Here is an 18,196-nt window from a genome sequence, read left to right on the forward strand (position 1 = left end):
ATCAATTTTAACTTGCAGTATTCTAATTTCAAGTGTCAACCTCAATCTCTAATTTCTTTGCTCTAATATTTACTTTTTTTTTTACTATAATATTCAGTATCTTTTGTTATAATAATTATATAATATAGATGGATTTTACTTGTGACGAGATTAATTAGTTTAAGGGTAGTTCGAGTCCTCTAGCCGGTTATGATGCAACTCAAAATGTTCCGATTGAATTGGAGGATATTGAAGAAGAAGAAGTACTCGAGACTACTAAAAGGTCGAAAAATCATCAGATTGTTGGCAACATATGACACGTAAAAAAGTTGGTGTTCAAAATGAAGATGATATTTGAAAAGTATGTTGCAATTATTGTGGCAAAGAACTTAGTTGGAAGCCCGATTCAAGCATAACGCATTTGAATAGGCACATATTAAGGAGTTGCAAAACGAAATCAGTCGGTCTCCACCCGAAACAGACTGAACTAGTGTTTGACGGTTCCGATTCTACCCTTTCCATCTTTGTATACTCACAAGAAAGATTTCGCGAAGGAATGATTGCATACGTGACTGCAGCAGAGATGCTACTTAAGATGATAGACTTAATACACTTTTCATGACTCGTACAGAATTATCTCCAACCCAAGTATACTTCTTATTATAGAAATACTCTTCATTTAGATATTGTGAAATTATTTAATAAAAGAAAACAAGTTGCTATATAACAACTAAAAAATATTTAGTAGTGTTATATCATTTACCTCTGATTTATGAACCAGTGTTAATAAAAAAGGTTATATTCTTGCTATGGCTCATTACATTGACCACTTATGGCTTCTATATAAAATGATCATTGCATTCAGATGTGTTGAATATCCTCATAATGCAACTAATATATACATGGTTTTAAAAGATATTATACAAGAATATGGTATGTAAGAAATGGTTCGAAATTTTACTTTTGATAATGCTTATGTGAACAAACTTGTTATCGATAAATTTATTAATGACCTTAACCCTATATTTGGAAATTTACTTTTTCATCAACATTGTGTATACCACATTATCAATTTGATTGTAAAAGATAGACTAGAACATATAAAATTGCCTTTAGATAAATTAGATAAGCAACAAATTTTATTACTGTGCCACTAGTCAGAAAGCAAGCATTTAACAATTTGTGAGCATAGCATGGCTTATAAGAAAAATTATCTGTCACCGATATAACACATAGATGGAACTCTACATATCTTATATTAAATTCGTGCGAAAATTATAATAAAATTATTTCACTATATTATAATGGTAGGCATACATACGAATATTAACATAATTTGGAAGATTGGAAATGATCTATTGCATTTTGTGTGAAAAAATTTTTAAAACATTTTTTCGATACCACAAAGGAATATAAAGGTGTTTACTATCCTACATCTTCACTAGTTTTACAATACTTTTTCTACATTTTATAAATATAGGAATTTGCCAATTTTTGTTGATGTAGTCTACTCGATGGAGTTAAGATTTCGTAAATATTGAGAAGATTTGAATTCTTTATTTATTTTAGCTTCATTGATGGACTCTCGACTTAATTTAACTTGCAAAAAGCTATTATAAGGGGATTTCAAATTTCATGAATTTAGAATTATCACATGTGCATATAGAATCTACATTATATGAAATGCATACGCTGAAAAGGAGGTTAGGGCAGTATTACTTCTCAAAGTTCTTTTTCAAGAAATATTTTAATAAATTCAAATGATTTATAAAATTATTTGGACACCAATACAAGTGTTCCCTCATTTAGTTCTAGTTAATCAATATCTAGAGTGATAGACATTAGTGGTACAAATCTTGAAATTCCCTCTGAGTTAGCTAGGTATATGTGAGTTGACGTTCGTAGTATGTTACAATCAAAATAATTACAGAAATATAGAGTGTTCCCTCATTTAGTTCTAGTTAATCAATATCTAGAGTGATAGACATTAGTGGTACAAATCTTGAAATTCGCTCTGAGTTAGCTAGGTATATGTGAGTTGACGTTCGTAGTATGTTACAATCAAAATAATTACAGAAATTTAGTCTTCTATCATGGATAGAGGCGTAATGAAAGGCAATATCCAATTGTATCAAAAATTTCATATGATCTACTAATACCTTCGATGTCTACAATGGCATTGGAGGTTGCATTTAGTTTAGGTAGTCGAATTTTATCAGACAAATGATCAAGACTAAAGAAAGATATATTGGAGGCTTTAATATGTTTGAAGGACTAGGATTGTACAAAATTACGTATTCAAGAACAAGGTGACAGTATAATGGCCGAAGAGTTACAGCAGATACAAGCATAAGGATATTGTAAGTTTTTAAATTGATTAATTTTTAAAAAAATACATAATCTTTAAATTTATTTGTCTCAAGAAAATTTGTACATGAAATATTTTATTCGCGTATAATTTTAATTCCGCCCACGTTAATTGTAACTAATCCCAAACCCGGAAAAAGGAAGAGAGTTTAACTTTTATTTAATTTATAATTCATAAAAAATGTACAAATTTAATTTAATTTTTTTTAAATGTTAGAATTGTCATAAATTAAGGGGGGAAAAAAAGAAAAAACTTAGCTCAGGCTCAGTGTATATATGATTCTGGTATTTTTGTCTCGTTAATATTTCACATGTATCTCATTACTCGTACTCCTTGGAAGCATATGTAACATATACGCACCAATAAGGCAACAGAAGAAAGAATATTGGCTAAAGTATCCTGAAAATAATGATAATAATGTATCAGAAAGGGGAAAAGAACAAACCTGATTAATATAAGGCTCCATTTGATGCAATAGCTCATAGCCCTGGGCATTGAACATCAGAAAGGTAACATATGCAATAAAACTTTAAAAAAAAAATTAATAAGATATTATTTCTAAAACCAAAAACCTGTTTAAAATAATGAAGATGAGCATCCATTGCACTGCCAACAGCCTCTAACAATTCAAACCTCTTCTTTGCCTCAACAACCGAAAGAGCACCAACCTGAATTCTCAAAGAATAATCTACATAAGAACATCTTGCCATTTGTCAACAGCATCCTTACTTGACAATTTTCCTTTAAGAAAATTTAAAAGATGGCTGGAAAAAGGATTTACACACCAGACCAAAGCGAGCTTGCTCAAAAGTTGACCTCGCATTCTGAAGTTCCTGGAACATCTCTCTACCAAATTAGAATTTAACCGACGATGCTTACCCTTAAAAAACTATCTAATCAACTATTGTAACTTGAGAATTAGTCAACTCAAGAAGTGTAAATGTTTACATGCCTCCTCTATGGACGCAGCTATGTCCATCCTCGTACTTCTCCTCAATGATAGAAACTTTTCACGAGCCTGAAATGTGATGGGGACAAAAATCTTAAAAGAAAATTGAGAAACATCTATACATCTTTTGTTTGTTCACTCATAAATTTAAATCATACATCTAGTGTATTTATGTTGGCCTATATAGTTTGTCTATATATTTCAGCCATTCGTAACTAAAACAAATATGAGGGAATATTTAGTGTCATTCATAAAAGGAAAATTGTTTTTTGTGGTTGAAAAATAAAATCTATTGATTGCAATAGAGAGAGTTTAGATAGGATTTTAAAATATAGTTGATCTAAAACTATGTTTGTTTAAATTATATGCAATTAGTTTTAATAATTCGATAGATTTTCAGTTTATTAAATATTTTATTAATTTAGCTTCTTTGCTCTATATAAAGAGGGCATATTCATTGTAATAGGTACCATTGAATATATGAAATAAATTGATTATCTCTTGCCCTATGTTCTTCTTCTTGAACACCTTTTTCCTTCTCCTCACTTTCTTCTACAATTGTTTGTCGTAAAATTGTTATGCTCCTTCATCAATATGGTATCAATCGTATTACTTTGACCTAATTATTGTTCATTGCAGCAACTATGTTCCATCACATCATCACCTGTCAACCACCATATTCGCCCTCTACACGTCCCACCTTCATCTACAAAAACTATACATACAATATTATCTTACACAAAAAATAGGGTTTTGCTATACGTATACTTTGGTGTACATTCTAGCATACCCTCCCTCACAAGATGGGGACCCATGTTTTTTTTATTGGACGTGGGTCCCCCTCTTGTGAGGGGAGTTTACACCGGAGTGTACAAATAGCAATGTCCAAAATAATATCACCATATATTTTAACCCAAGGACATCTGCAACTTTAGGTACACCGGATCCTATTTTTTAGTTTACAAAAGAAAAAGGATTTAGCCCCGTACAAATTAAAATCTGATTTGTGTTGTCATCAAAGCCTCCATTATGGACCACATCTAGCCTAAAGCCACCAACCCGTTAGTCGATATACCCTAGCCCATTAACCAAACTACTCAATACACTCAGCCTAACCCAATAAACATCAAAACCTATACATATATATTAAAGGGAAAAATTCTTATTTAAGGTTATTACGATGCACAATTTCAAAATTAAGAAATAAGTTTTAAAACTTCAAAATTCAGATAATTAAATTTTATTAACTAAATAACCAATTACATTTTTCATTAAATATATTAAGGTTACAATACTGTATAATTTGATCATAAATTATCGAATTACTTAATTACAAATTATTTCTCGATCACCAATTAAAAAATTTGTAAGTCACAATTTATTCGTCAATCACGAATTAAAACTTTTATAAGTCACAATTTATTTATAAGTCACAGATAATAAATTTTAAAAGTTATAACGGGTCACAAATTATCAAATTAATTGATCACGACTTACCAAATTCTAAGTCACAATTTCAAATTTAGTCACAATCACACTTTCTTTTAGGTCACTTATTATTTATTGGTCACATATTAACCAATTTATTGGTCACATATTAACCAATTTATTGATCACAACATCCAAATAATTGATTGCAAACTTTTCGTCCCCCTCCACCATCACCACACCACCAACCCCACCACCACTAACATCACAGACACCACCACCAACATTACCACAACACCACAATGCCGCTGCCGCCACCACCACACCAACACCCACACCCACACCCAAACCACTCCATCTACTCTGCTACGAACAACCAATACCGTCAGTACTGTCGAGAACCACCAACATTGCTTATGCACCACCAACGCCATCGGTAGCGTAGCCCGCGCACTGCTACACCGCAAATGGCGAGCAATGGCATCTGTGAACGGTAAACAACAGATGCAAAAGACAAAAAAGAGAGATCGCAATAAAGAAAGAGATTGATGCGCCTATCACCACACATGCCTTATCACCGATGATGAGCTTGTCATAGATCGCGATCATCACCATTGCTAGTATTGGGTGGGTGTGTGTAGAAAATGAAACAACAAAAGATGAATTAAGGTTATGTGAGGTTAGGAATTGAGAATTTAAAAACCATGGATTGGAGTAATTTCTACTATATTAAAATTATTGACCCCACATAAGTGAAAAAACAAACCTAATAACCCAATTTAAAGGGCTTCAACAACAGGCCTCATATCTCTATCACTCAACCCCTTCAGTGCACCAAATTAAGCATCATCTCATCTACATACCAGACCCATTACCCAAGCTTACTACCAAAAACTCGATAAACCTCATTGGTTTCATAATTCCTTTGATCATTTTTTTGGTATTTAAAAAAATGGTTCACGAGTTACTATTTGAGGATTACTGTTCATTAGAGAAAGAAGTGACAAAAGAAAAATAACTGAATTGAATTAAGCTTCTGTAACAGAAGCATAGGTGAACTAGTTATATTGGCTGCTAAAAAACTATTTTTTCCAACGACGGCTCTGTTTCTGTTATGCCATCTATCAACTCCCTATATCAATGTAGATAAACTCAACTGAATTTTTGCTAATGATTGTAAGAGCTATGATTAGTTTTGCTCCTATTGATTGAATTAAGCACCAAGGAGAATTTAGTTGCAACAACCCATCGTTACTTTTGCGTTCTTCCAGCATAGCCATGATAGCTTGAAGATGATAACTTGGATGCTATTTAGCTATTATGAATCTTGTGAGGTTCCGAATTTTTATTTTATTTTATTTTTATGAAGAAAATATATTCTTATTTCGATGTTCTAACTTGTCAATTTTATATTCCCAAAAATAAAAAATATAGAGCTTTTACTTTCTAGTAGCTTTCATTTAAATAAATAAATAAAATAAATATAGTAAAACTATAACAAAATTAGAGCATGATTGAGCCCCATTTTTTAAGTAAAATGCATTTCAAAATCGTAAATTGATGAAAAATGTATAGTTCAAAATGAAGAAAAAATCTTTGCGTGTAATATTATTTTATTGAAGAATGTATGGTTGAAAAGGAAAGAAAAAATTGTAATTAAAAAAATGGGGATCAAACAGGGGCTTAACTAAAATTTTACTTTGTCTTAGCACTCCTTTCATCTTCATGTATGATCCCAACAATGACTCGTATACCTACACTAAGCCCCTTTGTCATTCCACGATCATGTGCCATCCCGTTCCCATTATCAATAAAATTATCCACCATCTAGGGATTATGTTGAAAACATTTGGCAAATTACCTTACAACTGTGGAACTTTGACGGTTGGGCTTGTTCAAGTCATTTATGGATTGGCTCGATAACCTTGAACACTTTTCATCTTTCACAACTTAAGTGTCAAAACAAATTTATCATGCTAATATGTCAGTTGTCGGTTCGACAAGGAGTTATTAAGTAATTTTTGCTTAATATTTGATCTGTTATATCAACATCCTGTCATTTTGTGGAATGAGACACAACGAATATCAAGTAACAAATACATCTCCATATATTATCGAACTCAATTGTTAAATCAATTTTTTTACACTATAGGCAATGTACGTCCACTTTTCGTGAGTATTTAACCCACATCAAAGAGTTGTTGCACATTTGTGATATTTATGATACTCCCCACATCACAACGTCCCGGTTACAAGTGGTTTGAATCTTAAAATCCTATTGACGACATTATTCGTGCACCCCAATCCTTAAATGAAGCTTATCAACAAGCCAAACTTTGGTACATATCCTTCCATCCTCGTCAAGTATGTACAAAACTAAGCCTACCCCCTTAGTCCCGACAATCAGGTTGTTTTAGTTATCATTACGAAAAAGAAAATGAGTTTTTATAGTTGAACTTATTGGCTATTCTAATACCAAGGACTCTTATTCCTTCTCCTGCATGTCTTCGACATAATTGATCATAACATAGTTGAAGAATTACCTATAGTACTATCACCTAAGCCAAACACTTTGCTTACTCCTTTACGTGCCTTTAAGGTAGACTTTGTTATGACGTGATCTCAATTGATTGATACTTCCATAGTTGCCATGTTTTTGTCCAAAGCAATTAACCGCTTACATACTTTTCTCATTGAATATTTGGATGTTGCCTGCTAATTACTATCATATTATTTTAACTCCTTCCTTTGTTGTTAACATTCCTATTTTTAATGGCGAGATAAAAAGGCAAATTGTGAATGAGTTGCATAAGTTTATGCTTTTCCGAGTTCCGTGTCTCTACTTAATAAGGATAAATTTGTAGATTTGGTTGTGGTTAGATGATCAATTTCGTTATTTAGTTTGGAAGAAAGATCGTCCCTTCTTGGCTAGTAAGTTGCAATATATCTCACCAAAGTCAAATTCTTTTAGCCAGGGACGACCCTAGCCCAAGGCAAGTGAGGCCACTGCCTTGGGCCTCATATTTTAGGGGGCCTCTAGCCCAAAATCGCCCCTCTTTAAAAAAAAAAAAAGGGAAAAATTTGGGCACATAAAAGAGGCAAACGAACTGCCTTCTTCGATTCCATTCCAATCGTCTTCTCCACAGACCTAAGACCACACTCCAATCCGGAATTAATCCCTAAAAACTACTACTCTACTAGTCCACCACTACAAAAGTTCCAGCGAAATCCGCAAGTTGGGCTGCTTCGTCACTTTCGCACACAGAGAGTTTGCAAAACGGCAAACCTTTGAAGCTAATATAAGGTCTCTCAAATCCGTAGGTTGGTTTTCATGTACTTTAGTAAAATGCAAACCGTTGAAAATCTTTCCTTGGTTTTAATTTTTATAGGGGCTTTATGTTTAAAACGGTCAACCCAGTTGGTAGGTATATTTTTTGGGTTTTTTTAACTCAAATCTGCAATAATGCAATCAATGTTTCGTTTGGGCTCTCATTTCCAAGAAAAGGACTTCAAAATTCTGCTTAATTAATTGTTTTTCATGATGATATCTTAATTTTAATGTATGTTAAGTAAGATAATTAGGATAACAAAAATCGGGGCAATAGTATGACTTTGTTGGGTGGAATGTGGGGTAAGATGATGTTATATATATGCAGTTCATTGTTCAACTCACTTCAGCTATCATTGAATTAAGTTCCTCATATACATATACTATGATCGAGAAGAAGTGATCAACGGCTCAGAATTTCACCCTTCCCAGTGCCCAAAACAGAGTTCAATTGACATCCTCACACTGCACACACATTTAAGTTAGGTGAGAATTTAAAACTTGCTCTTTGATTGGGAAATACTAGTCTCAAATTGGCATAATCCAAGAAAGTATAAATAAAGGTGATCCCATATTAGTGATAAATGGCTTGAGTTTTGTTGCACCAAAAGTTTCCGTCTAATAAACATTCTAGACACATACCAGGGAAGTGGGGTAAAATGATTCATGTTGGCCATATGAAAATGAGTCTGGGCGGGGTTGTGTCATGCCACATGTGCTATTAAGGTCAATATTTACTCTTAGTTTCTTCGCTAATTTAAACGTAAAAAAAAATATTTTACATGGATTGAAGAAGTAAATTTAACACAACTTGTGATGTGCTAGGTTTGCTGTCAAGTTCAATATTTTCTTTTAGTTTCTTCGCTGATTAAAATATAAAAATGTATTTTACATGGAACTTAACAAAATAAAAAATCCAGAAACTGAAATCAATTGAAATTGAAAATTGAAACATGTGTCTTCATATTACAAGTTATTGCATATTGAGATTTATATAAGTTTAAAGGTATTCCATGATAACACTTTTTTCACTTGAAAGGTTTATACAAGTTTAAAGTTATTGCACATTGAGATTCAAGATCCAAAAATGCATTTTCTTTTTTAAAAGCTTATTCTCTCCTTCTTGTGGGTGTGTGATCTATTCTCTCTTTATTTTGTTCATTTCTTGGTAACAGTAGAATTGCCAGACTGTGCATTTTCAACCTAAACCCGGAACAGCCGCATTATCTACTTCAATCACCACCACGACCACCACTTTCTGAATCCTTTCATTTTGAGGACTCATCAACCAGGTCTTATTGCTCTTTGTTTGTTATTAGGTCTACAAAAAAATTTGGATCTGGATGTGCCAAAAGAAAAAGGAAAGAAAAGGTTGAAAAGTTGATTAAATCTCAAGAGGGAGCACTTGATAAGTTTTTTAGTAGAAGTAAACGAAGACGTAGTTACTGAAGAAGTGTTTAATGAGAATGATAACAAAAATAATACAATTGAGAAAGAACATTGTGAGATGAATGAAGAGGTATCTACCGACAGAGATAATGAACCATTTTCTGTTGACCTTATTGATCTAGTAAATTAGGGAAATATGAAGACGAATTTAAGAGATTTAATTGTAATGAAAGGTCCTATAAGAAAAAATGATATGATTTTTCCTAAAGATAGAGCAAATCGACACTTCTCATCCACACATTCCGTTCGACGATTACCTAATGGAGAGAAGCATGGTAGAAAATGGTTGATATATTCAAAAAGCTTGGATAAAATATTTTGCTTTTGTTGTAAGCTATTCAAGAATATGGGATCAGAACTCAATTGGCACATGATGGAGTAAATGATTGGAAAAATATTGGTGAAAAACTTAAAATGCATGAAGTAAGTTGTGACCACATCAATAACATGAGTAAATGGATAGAATTGGAATTAAGATTCAAAAAGAGTAAAATAATTGATAAAAGTGCGCAAGAACAAATCAATAGAGATAGAAAACATTAGAGACAAGTATTATTGAGAAGCTCTTGCTAAAAATAATTTAGCATTTAGTGGGGATAATGAGAAGATGTATCAAGAAAATAATGGTTTCTTAAGTATGATTCTAATGATTGCTGAGTCTGATCCCGTAATGCAAGAGCTTGTTCGTCGAATCAAAAATAAAGAGCTTCATTATCATTATCTAGGACACAAAATTCCAAACGAGTTGATACTTATGCTAGCGGATGAGATAAAAAAACCCATAGAGAAACTCAAAAATTCTAAATACTTTTCTGTCATACTTGATTGCACTCCAGATACAAGTCACGAAGAACAAATGTCTATAATATTGAGGTGTGTAGATATTTCGGCGAGCCAGTGAAGTTGCATAATTCATTTTACGGTTTTTATTGGTGGATGATACATCAGGTAAGGGAGTTTTTGATGAACCGATGGATGCTTTGAATAATCTAGAACTTGATATTGATAATGTAAGGGATTAAGGCTATGATAATGGTGCTGATATGAAAGGACAACATAAGGGAGTTCGACTATTACAACTAAATCCTAGAGCATTCTACAGTCCTTGTAGATGTTATAGTCTTAATCTTGCACTTTGTGATATGGCCACTTGTTGTTCAAAAGATAAATCTTTCTTTGGGGTGGTGCAACATATATACACTTTATTTTCTTCATATATTAAACGGTGGAAATTTTTTAAAGAGAATGTAACTAGTCTTACCCTTAAGCCCTCGTCACAAACTTGTTGGGAAAGCCATATTGAAAGTGTTAGAGCGATAAGATTTCAAGCTCCGTAGATTAAAAAAAAAAAAAAAACGTTACTTCAATTAGAAAATGTTGATGATTCTATGACAAATAGTGAGGCGGAGTGTTTGGCAACATATGAAATTAACAATTTTGAATTCTTACTTGGGATTATTAGGTATGAAGTATTGAATAATGTTAACAGAGAAAGCAAATATTTGCAAGCAGAAGACATGCATATTGATGTTGCTATGGACCATTTAAAAGGCCTCATTTCATTTTTCAAAAGTTATAGAGAATCTGGTTTTGAATCGGCCATGGTTGATGCTAAAGAGATTGCAAGTGAATTAGAAATTGAACTGAAATTTCGTGAAAAACGGGTTATACATAGAAAAGCAGTTTGATGAGACTTCTTCTGAATAGATAACACAAATAGCTGAAGAATCTTTTAAGATCAGTTATTTCATATATATAGCGGATCAAGCTCTATCATCACTTCATAATAGATTTGAGCAATTTCAGAAATATGATGATATTTTTGGATTTTTATTTGATTTGAAAAGACTTAAATCTATTGATGATGACGTTTTAAGGTGTTTTTGCATTAAACTTGAAAATTACTTGAAGTATAATACGATTTCTTATATTGATGGGATAGAATTATTTTATGAGTTGAAAGTTTTAATAGAAGCGATATCTGCAAACATTTTTAGAGCAATTGATGTATTGGATTACATTAAGAGAATGAAATATTGTTTTGCAAATTTTTGAATTGCTTATAGAGTATCACTGACTATTCCTGTCAGAATTGTATCTGTTGAAAAAAGTTTTTCAAAGTTGAAGTTGATTAAGTCTTATCTTCGATCATCCATGTCACAAGAGCGATTAAATGGATTAGCTATGATTTCTATTGAAAAAAAATATGTTAGAAAAACTTGATGTTAGTAGTTTGATTACCAATTTTATATCTCAAAATGTGAGAAGATAAAATCTTATGCTAGCCTAATCTTTCAGGTCGTGAAAGAAGTTTTATTTTGTTATTCAATCTTTTGAATTGTATAAAGTTTTCTTTCTAATATAAAAGTGTTAATTATTCAAACATTTATATATTGTTAGACTTGTAAAATAAATTGTGTTGAGGGGCCCATAATAATTAAATGCCTAGGGCCTCTAAATTCTCAGGGCTGTCCTTGCATTTAGCTAAAGAGAAATGATGGAGAGAGATATTATTTAGATATGATTTCCAAACATAAGTACAGTATCCTGTTGTATATCTCTAATCAATAACTGAGCCTGCCCAGTCTGCATCAGTGTAAGTCTCTATGTTTTGCTGTGTGGTCTTCTGGAAGAGTAACCCCTTCCCTAGTGTACTTTTCAAGTATCTAAGAATTCAATAAGCTGCTTCAAGATGTTTTGCGTTGGGTGAGTGCATAAACTGGCTAACCAAACTCACAGCAAAGGCAATATCTAGTCGTGTATGTGATAAGTAGATTAACTTTCCCACCAACTTTTGATACCGAGTTTTATTTACTAGATCACCTTCCTTGTTATCACCCAGTTTTTTATTGGGATCGATTGGAGTGTCTGCCGGCCTACAACCACTCATCCCAGTTTCTTTGAGAAGGTCAAGGACATACTTCCGTTGGAAGATAGCAATTCCTCTCTTTGACCGAGCAACCTCCATTCCAAGGAAATATCTCAGAGATCCTAAGTCCTTGATCTCAAATGTTGATGAGAGGGAAGTCTTCAATCGGTTCATCTCAAGTACATCATCTTCAGTGAGAATTATATCGTCTACATACACAATCAGTATTGCTATCTTCCCATCATGTGAATGTCTTATAAATATTGTATAATCACCTTGTCCTTGGGTATACCCCTGACTTTTAACAAATTGAGAGAATTTTTCAAACCAGGCTCTTGGTGATTGTTTTAATCCATATAGGGACTTCTTCAGTTTACATACCTTTGTGCCAAACTTTTCACAAAATCCTAGGGGTGCATCCATGTACACTTCTTCCTCTAGGTCGCCATTAAGGAACACATTTTTTATGTCCAACTGTTGCAGAGGCCAGTCACGATTAGCTGCAAGTGACAAAAGAACTCTTATCGAGTTTAGCTTTGCGACTGGTGCAAATCTCTCTAAGTAATCAATACTATAGGTTTGAGTGAATCCCTTGACAACCAATCGAGCTTTATATCGTTCTAGAGAGCCATCATATTTATACTTGATTGTAAACACCCATTTGCATCCTACAGTTGTCTTTCCTCTTGGTAGATCAACTACCTCCCACGTGCCATTTTTTTCAAGAGCTTTCATCTCCTCAAAGATAGCCTCTTTCCATTCAAGAACTTTTAGAGCATCTTGCACAGTATTAGGAATCTCCATACAAGACAATTGTGAGGTAAAAGCATGAAATAGAGGCGAGATTTTTATATGACACATAATTGGACAATGGATGTTGGGTACAAGACCTCACACCCTTCCGCATTGCAATGGGAAGTTCAGAATCACCTATCTCAGGATAGGAATCAGACTTGGAGGGTTCAGAATTAGAAGATGAATTGAGTTGAACATGAGGTAAAGGTTCGGTGAGGACATTACCTGGAGGGTTTACGGAATCTGGGCAGTGCAAAGGATTGGAGGACCCTTTCTTTTAAGTTGTCCTTTGTCGCCAGTAGACAATGTCAAATGTTTTCCTTGTTCTTTCGTTGGGGACATCATGAGTTGTCACTATAGGAGGCCCTCCCTTTTCAGTATCCAAGAAACTTGACTCACTTGACATAATGACGCTAGGGTTTTCAGGTTTAACTCCCTTTCCAGTATCTAAGAAACTTGACTCACTTGGCATAATGACACTAGGGTTTTCAGGTTGAATGATCAAGGTTGGAGAAGAATCATTTTGCGGTTCTGTAGTTTGGAAAAGATCATGGAAGATAGTTGCTGAATCTTCTTTGTTTTGGTTCCCCCCCTGAAGATGAGGTGTGAAATAGAGTTATAATTCAAAAAAGGTAACATCCATGGTAACAAACATTTTTTTGGAAATGGGTTCAAAACATTTATACCATTTTTGAGTGGGTGCATATCCTACAAATACACATTTTGTGGCTCGGGGTTCGAGTTTTCCCTGATTATGTTTATAAATGTGAATAAAAGTGGTACAACCAAATATCTTTAGTGGTATAGATGAAGAAAGTCGATTTGTTGGATAAAACTTTTGAAAAACATCGAAAAGTGTTTTAAAGTTTAAAATCTTACTAGGCATTCTGTTTATGAGATATGTAGCAGTAAGAATGGCTTCACCCCAAAGATATTTAGGTACCTGATTGGTAAATAACAATCCCCGAGTTACTTTCAGTAAATGTTTGTTTTTTCTTTCAACTAAGCCATTTTGTTGTGGAGTGTCAACACAAGAGCTTTGATGAACAATCCCTTTTTCAAGAAAAAATTGGTTTAACATGTTTTTGAAATATTCTCGACCATTATCACTTCGCAATATTTGAATATTTTTTTTTGAAATTGTGTTTGTACCATGGTGTAAAAGTTTTTGAAAATTATTTCCACTTCAGATTTTTCTTTCATCAGATACACCCAACTTATTCTCGTGTGATCATCAATAAAGGTCACAAACCATTTTTTTCCATAGTATGTAGGTATTCTATATGGCCCCAGATGTCACTATGAATCACAGTAAATGGTGTAGTTGGTTTGTAAGGTTGGGTGGGGAAAGATGCACGATGATGCTTAGAAAACTGACAAACATCATATTGAAAAGATAACAGATTTTTATTCCGAAGTAAGTTGGGAAACTTTTAAATACTGAAAGCTAGGATGGCCTAACCTATAGTGCCATAGCATAACATTATTATTCTCGAAATCAGAAACAGAATTTAAACAAGTACTTTGACATTGCCTACTTGAGTTAGGTCCTTCGTCAAAATAATAGAGTCCATCTTTTTCCTTAACACTGCCAATCATGCTCCTCGTAGTTAATTCCTGAAACTCACAATGAGAAGAATAGAAATTAGCTTGACACTGATGATCAGATGTGATTTTACTGATGGATAGCAAATTGCAAGACAAATTGGGAACATGGATTACATCATGGAGGGTTATCAATGAGGTGAGTTTGATAGTTCCTATACCAACAATTACCGAGAGTGAACCATCAGCGATTTTTACCATTTTATTGCCTGCACATGGACTATAGGATGAGAACAATTGGGAGCAGCCGGTCATATGATCGGTTGCGCCAGAATCAATTATCCAAGAAAGAGCACAATTAGGGATAACACCTAAAAAAGCAGTAACAAGAGAATTACCCTTTTGTACCAAGGAGCAGGAAGGAGTTAAGGACATTTTTGGAGATTGAAATAACTTGTACAGGTGCTCTAATTGTTCCTTGGAGAAAGGAACTGCATCTGAATTGGTTGAAAGTTCTTGAGTTTCTTCAGATATGGTTTGGTAGGCTCGACCTCTCTTTTAGACTTTGGTTTCCAATTGGCTGGTTTACCATGAAGCTTCCAGCACGTATCCCTTTTATGCCACGATTTTTTGCAATAATCGCACCATGGTTTCTTCTGCCCATCGTTGTCTGAATCCATTTTAGACACAAGGGCAGAACTGTTAGGATCCAGATTAAGGTTAGATTCGGTCCTGTGCAGCATTATTTTCCTCCTTGATTCTTCGCGTCTAACCTCAGAGAACACCTCACGCATAGGAGGCAGTGGTTTCCAACCAAGGATACGGCCCCTAACCTCGTCCATATTCCAGTTAAGGCCAGCTAAGAACATGTAGACCCTATCATTTTCCTCCCTCTTCATGTGACGAGCAGCATCATTTGGATTTTTCCTAGACATCATCATAACATTGATCAAGTTCCTGCCATAGTGTTACCAATTCGTTGTAGTAGGTAGTAACATCGCGATCGTTCTATTTGGACTTCCAAAGTCGGGTTTTTATATAAAAAATTTGGGAAGAATTTTTCAGATCCGAATAAAGGTCCCAAACCGCCTCCCAGACGTCCTTAGCAGTGAGAAGAAACAGATGAGGCTTTCCAATGGCGGGTTCCATTGAATTGATGAGCCAGCCAATAATTAGAGAATTTTCAGACTGCCATCTTTTTACATTCGGGTCGTCGGCAGCAGGTTTCGTTGTTTCGCCGGTAAGATGCTCGATTTTGTCCCTGCCATCGATTGCTAATTTGACGGACTGAGCCCACTCAAGATAATTGTGTTCGTTGAGTTTTGTTGTCATGAGAATTGGACACATTTATTTGTCATATATTCTAATAAAAACTACTTAAATAGTGTTTTCCCCCGGAAAGCTAGATATGGAAATCAATTGAAGACTTAATAATTTATTCAAACATTGATGTAATGATGAATTTGATTGATATATATAGGAAGAAGGAGAGAGTGTGGGGGAGGTAGAGGCGGTGAGAGTGGAATGGGATATATAGAGTGAGAGAAAGAGAAGTGTAATTCGTAATGAGGTGAGACTCATTTTGGAAATTTAAAGTGCATTAATGAAATAATTCTAGTCCATTAGATTCGTTTAAATTAACGGTTGAGATTCTTTGTCAAATATATTTTTCGAAAACCTTAGTATAGTCCCCCATATTTGGGGGGTGGGGTGTGAAGATCATCTGACTAAAGCTAAGATGCTGCAGTTCAACTGTAGACTGACAACAGAACTTATATTTATGTGTTTCATTAAGTTTACCTTTTAGTTCTGAATAAGATTCTGCTCTTTCCCTTTAGCTTTCTAAATCATATTAAATCCTACCAAGGTTTTCTTTAACTTCTTAAACATTTCCCTTCAATACTCAATATCTTTACCTTCCATTCTTCTCATTTTCCATTGTTTCCGGTTCTACCGTGTCCGCTCTACTGTGAACATACAACTAGCAAAATAATGTCAGAATGGACCGTACTGGGATATCAGCTCATCACAAATAGGGTTCCGCTTTTCCTCCCTCCTGAGTTTCCACCTTAGCTAGAACATGGATTGTTCAGAATGTAAATCACCTTCCAATCAGGTTTGCCCAAATCAGATCTCTAAGGTTCATTTAGATCACCAAATTTGGCAATCTAGTGACAGTGCAACTGTATCCAAAGTGTGAAACGTGAAGAAGAAATATTTTGCATGTAAACCAAATTTTCCATGAAGATACATGTCATCAGAGCTAAAAATCAATGTCGAAAAGTTATCAGGAAGTTGACTAGTCGTCAATCATGTCATTTCCTACCAAACATTGCTTTCGTCATGGCAAACTAATATATATTTTCTTTCAGTTTTTCCCTTGTTTAATAGTGACCTCTCCCTTATTTTCTAAGCAGTCTCAGTTTTCAACATATATACAGTAATCTATGTATGAAAAATGAACCCTAAAAAATGATGTTCAATAAATCAGGCAATTTGGCTCCAAATGGGCAATCTGAAGATGTAACTACTCGTGTTTTGAAATACCAGTCTATTCTGCAAATAGGGACAATCTCATTAGGTAAATTATATTTGGAAAAATCCACTAATATACTCTGTGCCATTGTTTCAGTTTCTCTTTTTATCATACATCTGACTATCCAACTTAAAGATACTTGAGCTTACATCATTGGTTTAATTGGCACGACTTATAGCTCCCTCAATGTCAAAATGAGACAACTGAACACATGATTAAGAATGATGAAAAAACTTTAGAAGAAAATATCAGATTCAAAGAGAGAAGAAAATTGAAAATGAGAACACAATTTAAAAGCAAAAAAATAATGCAGGGTGAAGCCCTAATATTTTCTTTCGAGTTAAAGATGTATGATTCAGACCTGGTCGTAAGTAGCATTAGCTTTGTCAAAGCGCTTGTGACCTTCCTGCATGTGACAAAGTTCTTATGATGCGCAAAAAAAAATTAAGACATAGGAGTGTAACAAAGAAAATTTTGGTGAGATACGGATGATAGAACAGGGATTTATTAAATCTATACGCTAAATTAAATCTATACCCTAAATTGGCATAAACTAACATGTGTATGCTTGGCAAAGCTTAAAATATAAATTAAGCTGGTCAAATATGCTTTTTATCCTCAAATTTCTTGTTCCACAAACACTTGCATGCATTCACGCTCATGCCTAAATTTTCATGAGTTTCCTTTAAGCAATTTCACAACATCAGACTATTCTAAAATGAACAAGTAATTATTAAAACTTATTTTTCACAGCAGGAATTGTTTTATACTCTACTAGAATGAACACAGATACAATACTATTGCTAGTTCATAAAAAATAAGAACAAGATCATTACCTTATCCATTAAAAAATGTCTCCGTAAATAAGAATAAATTCTATTTAAAACTGTTTTTTTAACTTCTATTTAAAACCCTTTTTTTTTTTTTTTTTTTTTTTTTTTTTTTTTTTT

The 18,196-nt window shown here is 33.7% G+C and overlaps 2 protein-coding genes across 2 annotated transcripts in view; one reads left to right on the forward strand and one right to left on the reverse strand.

The window, feature by feature from the left end:
* The window catches only part of LOC111381956 (pentatricopeptide repeat-containing protein At5g61990, mitochondrial-like), a gene marked incomplete at its 5' end in the record, with an annotated part of 11,232 nt that extends 9,216 nt beyond the window's left edge, over positions 1-2,016 (forward strand). The window contains 3 exons of the mRNA XM_023005799.1: positions 775-916; positions 1,810-1,860; positions 1,956-2,016. Of these exons, the coding sequence (XP_022861567.1) occupies positions 775-916; positions 1,810-1,860; positions 1,956-2,016 (254 nt within the window). The remainder of the gene's footprint in view (positions 1-774; positions 917-1,809; positions 1,861-1,955) is intronic.
* Positions 2,017-2,653: 637 nt separating this feature from the next.
* LOC111381957 (ADP-ribosylation factor GTPase-activating protein AGD3-like) overlaps positions 2,654-18,196 on the reverse strand; it is a 27,004-nt gene continuing 11,461 nt past the window's right edge. Inside the window, exons 6-11 of the mRNA XM_023005800.1 lie at positions 17,608-17,652; positions 3,300-3,365; positions 3,133-3,180; positions 2,920-3,015; positions 2,793-2,834; positions 2,654-2,746 (exon numbers count right to left, since the gene is read on the reverse strand). Coding sequence (XP_022861568.1) covers positions 2,654-2,746; positions 2,793-2,834; positions 2,920-3,015; positions 3,133-3,180; positions 3,300-3,365; positions 17,608-17,652 — 390 coding nt within the window. The remainder of the gene's footprint in view (positions 2,747-2,792; positions 2,835-2,919; positions 3,016-3,132; positions 3,181-3,299; positions 3,366-17,607; positions 17,653-18,196) is intronic.

Source organism: Olea europaea, unplaced genomic scaffold (assembly GCF_002742605.1).
Source record: "Olea europaea var. sylvestris unplaced genomic scaffold, O_europaea_v1 scaffold2408, whole genome shotgun sequence".
Lineage (NCBI taxonomy): Eukaryota > Viridiplantae > Streptophyta > Magnoliopsida > Lamiales > Oleaceae > Olea > Olea europaea.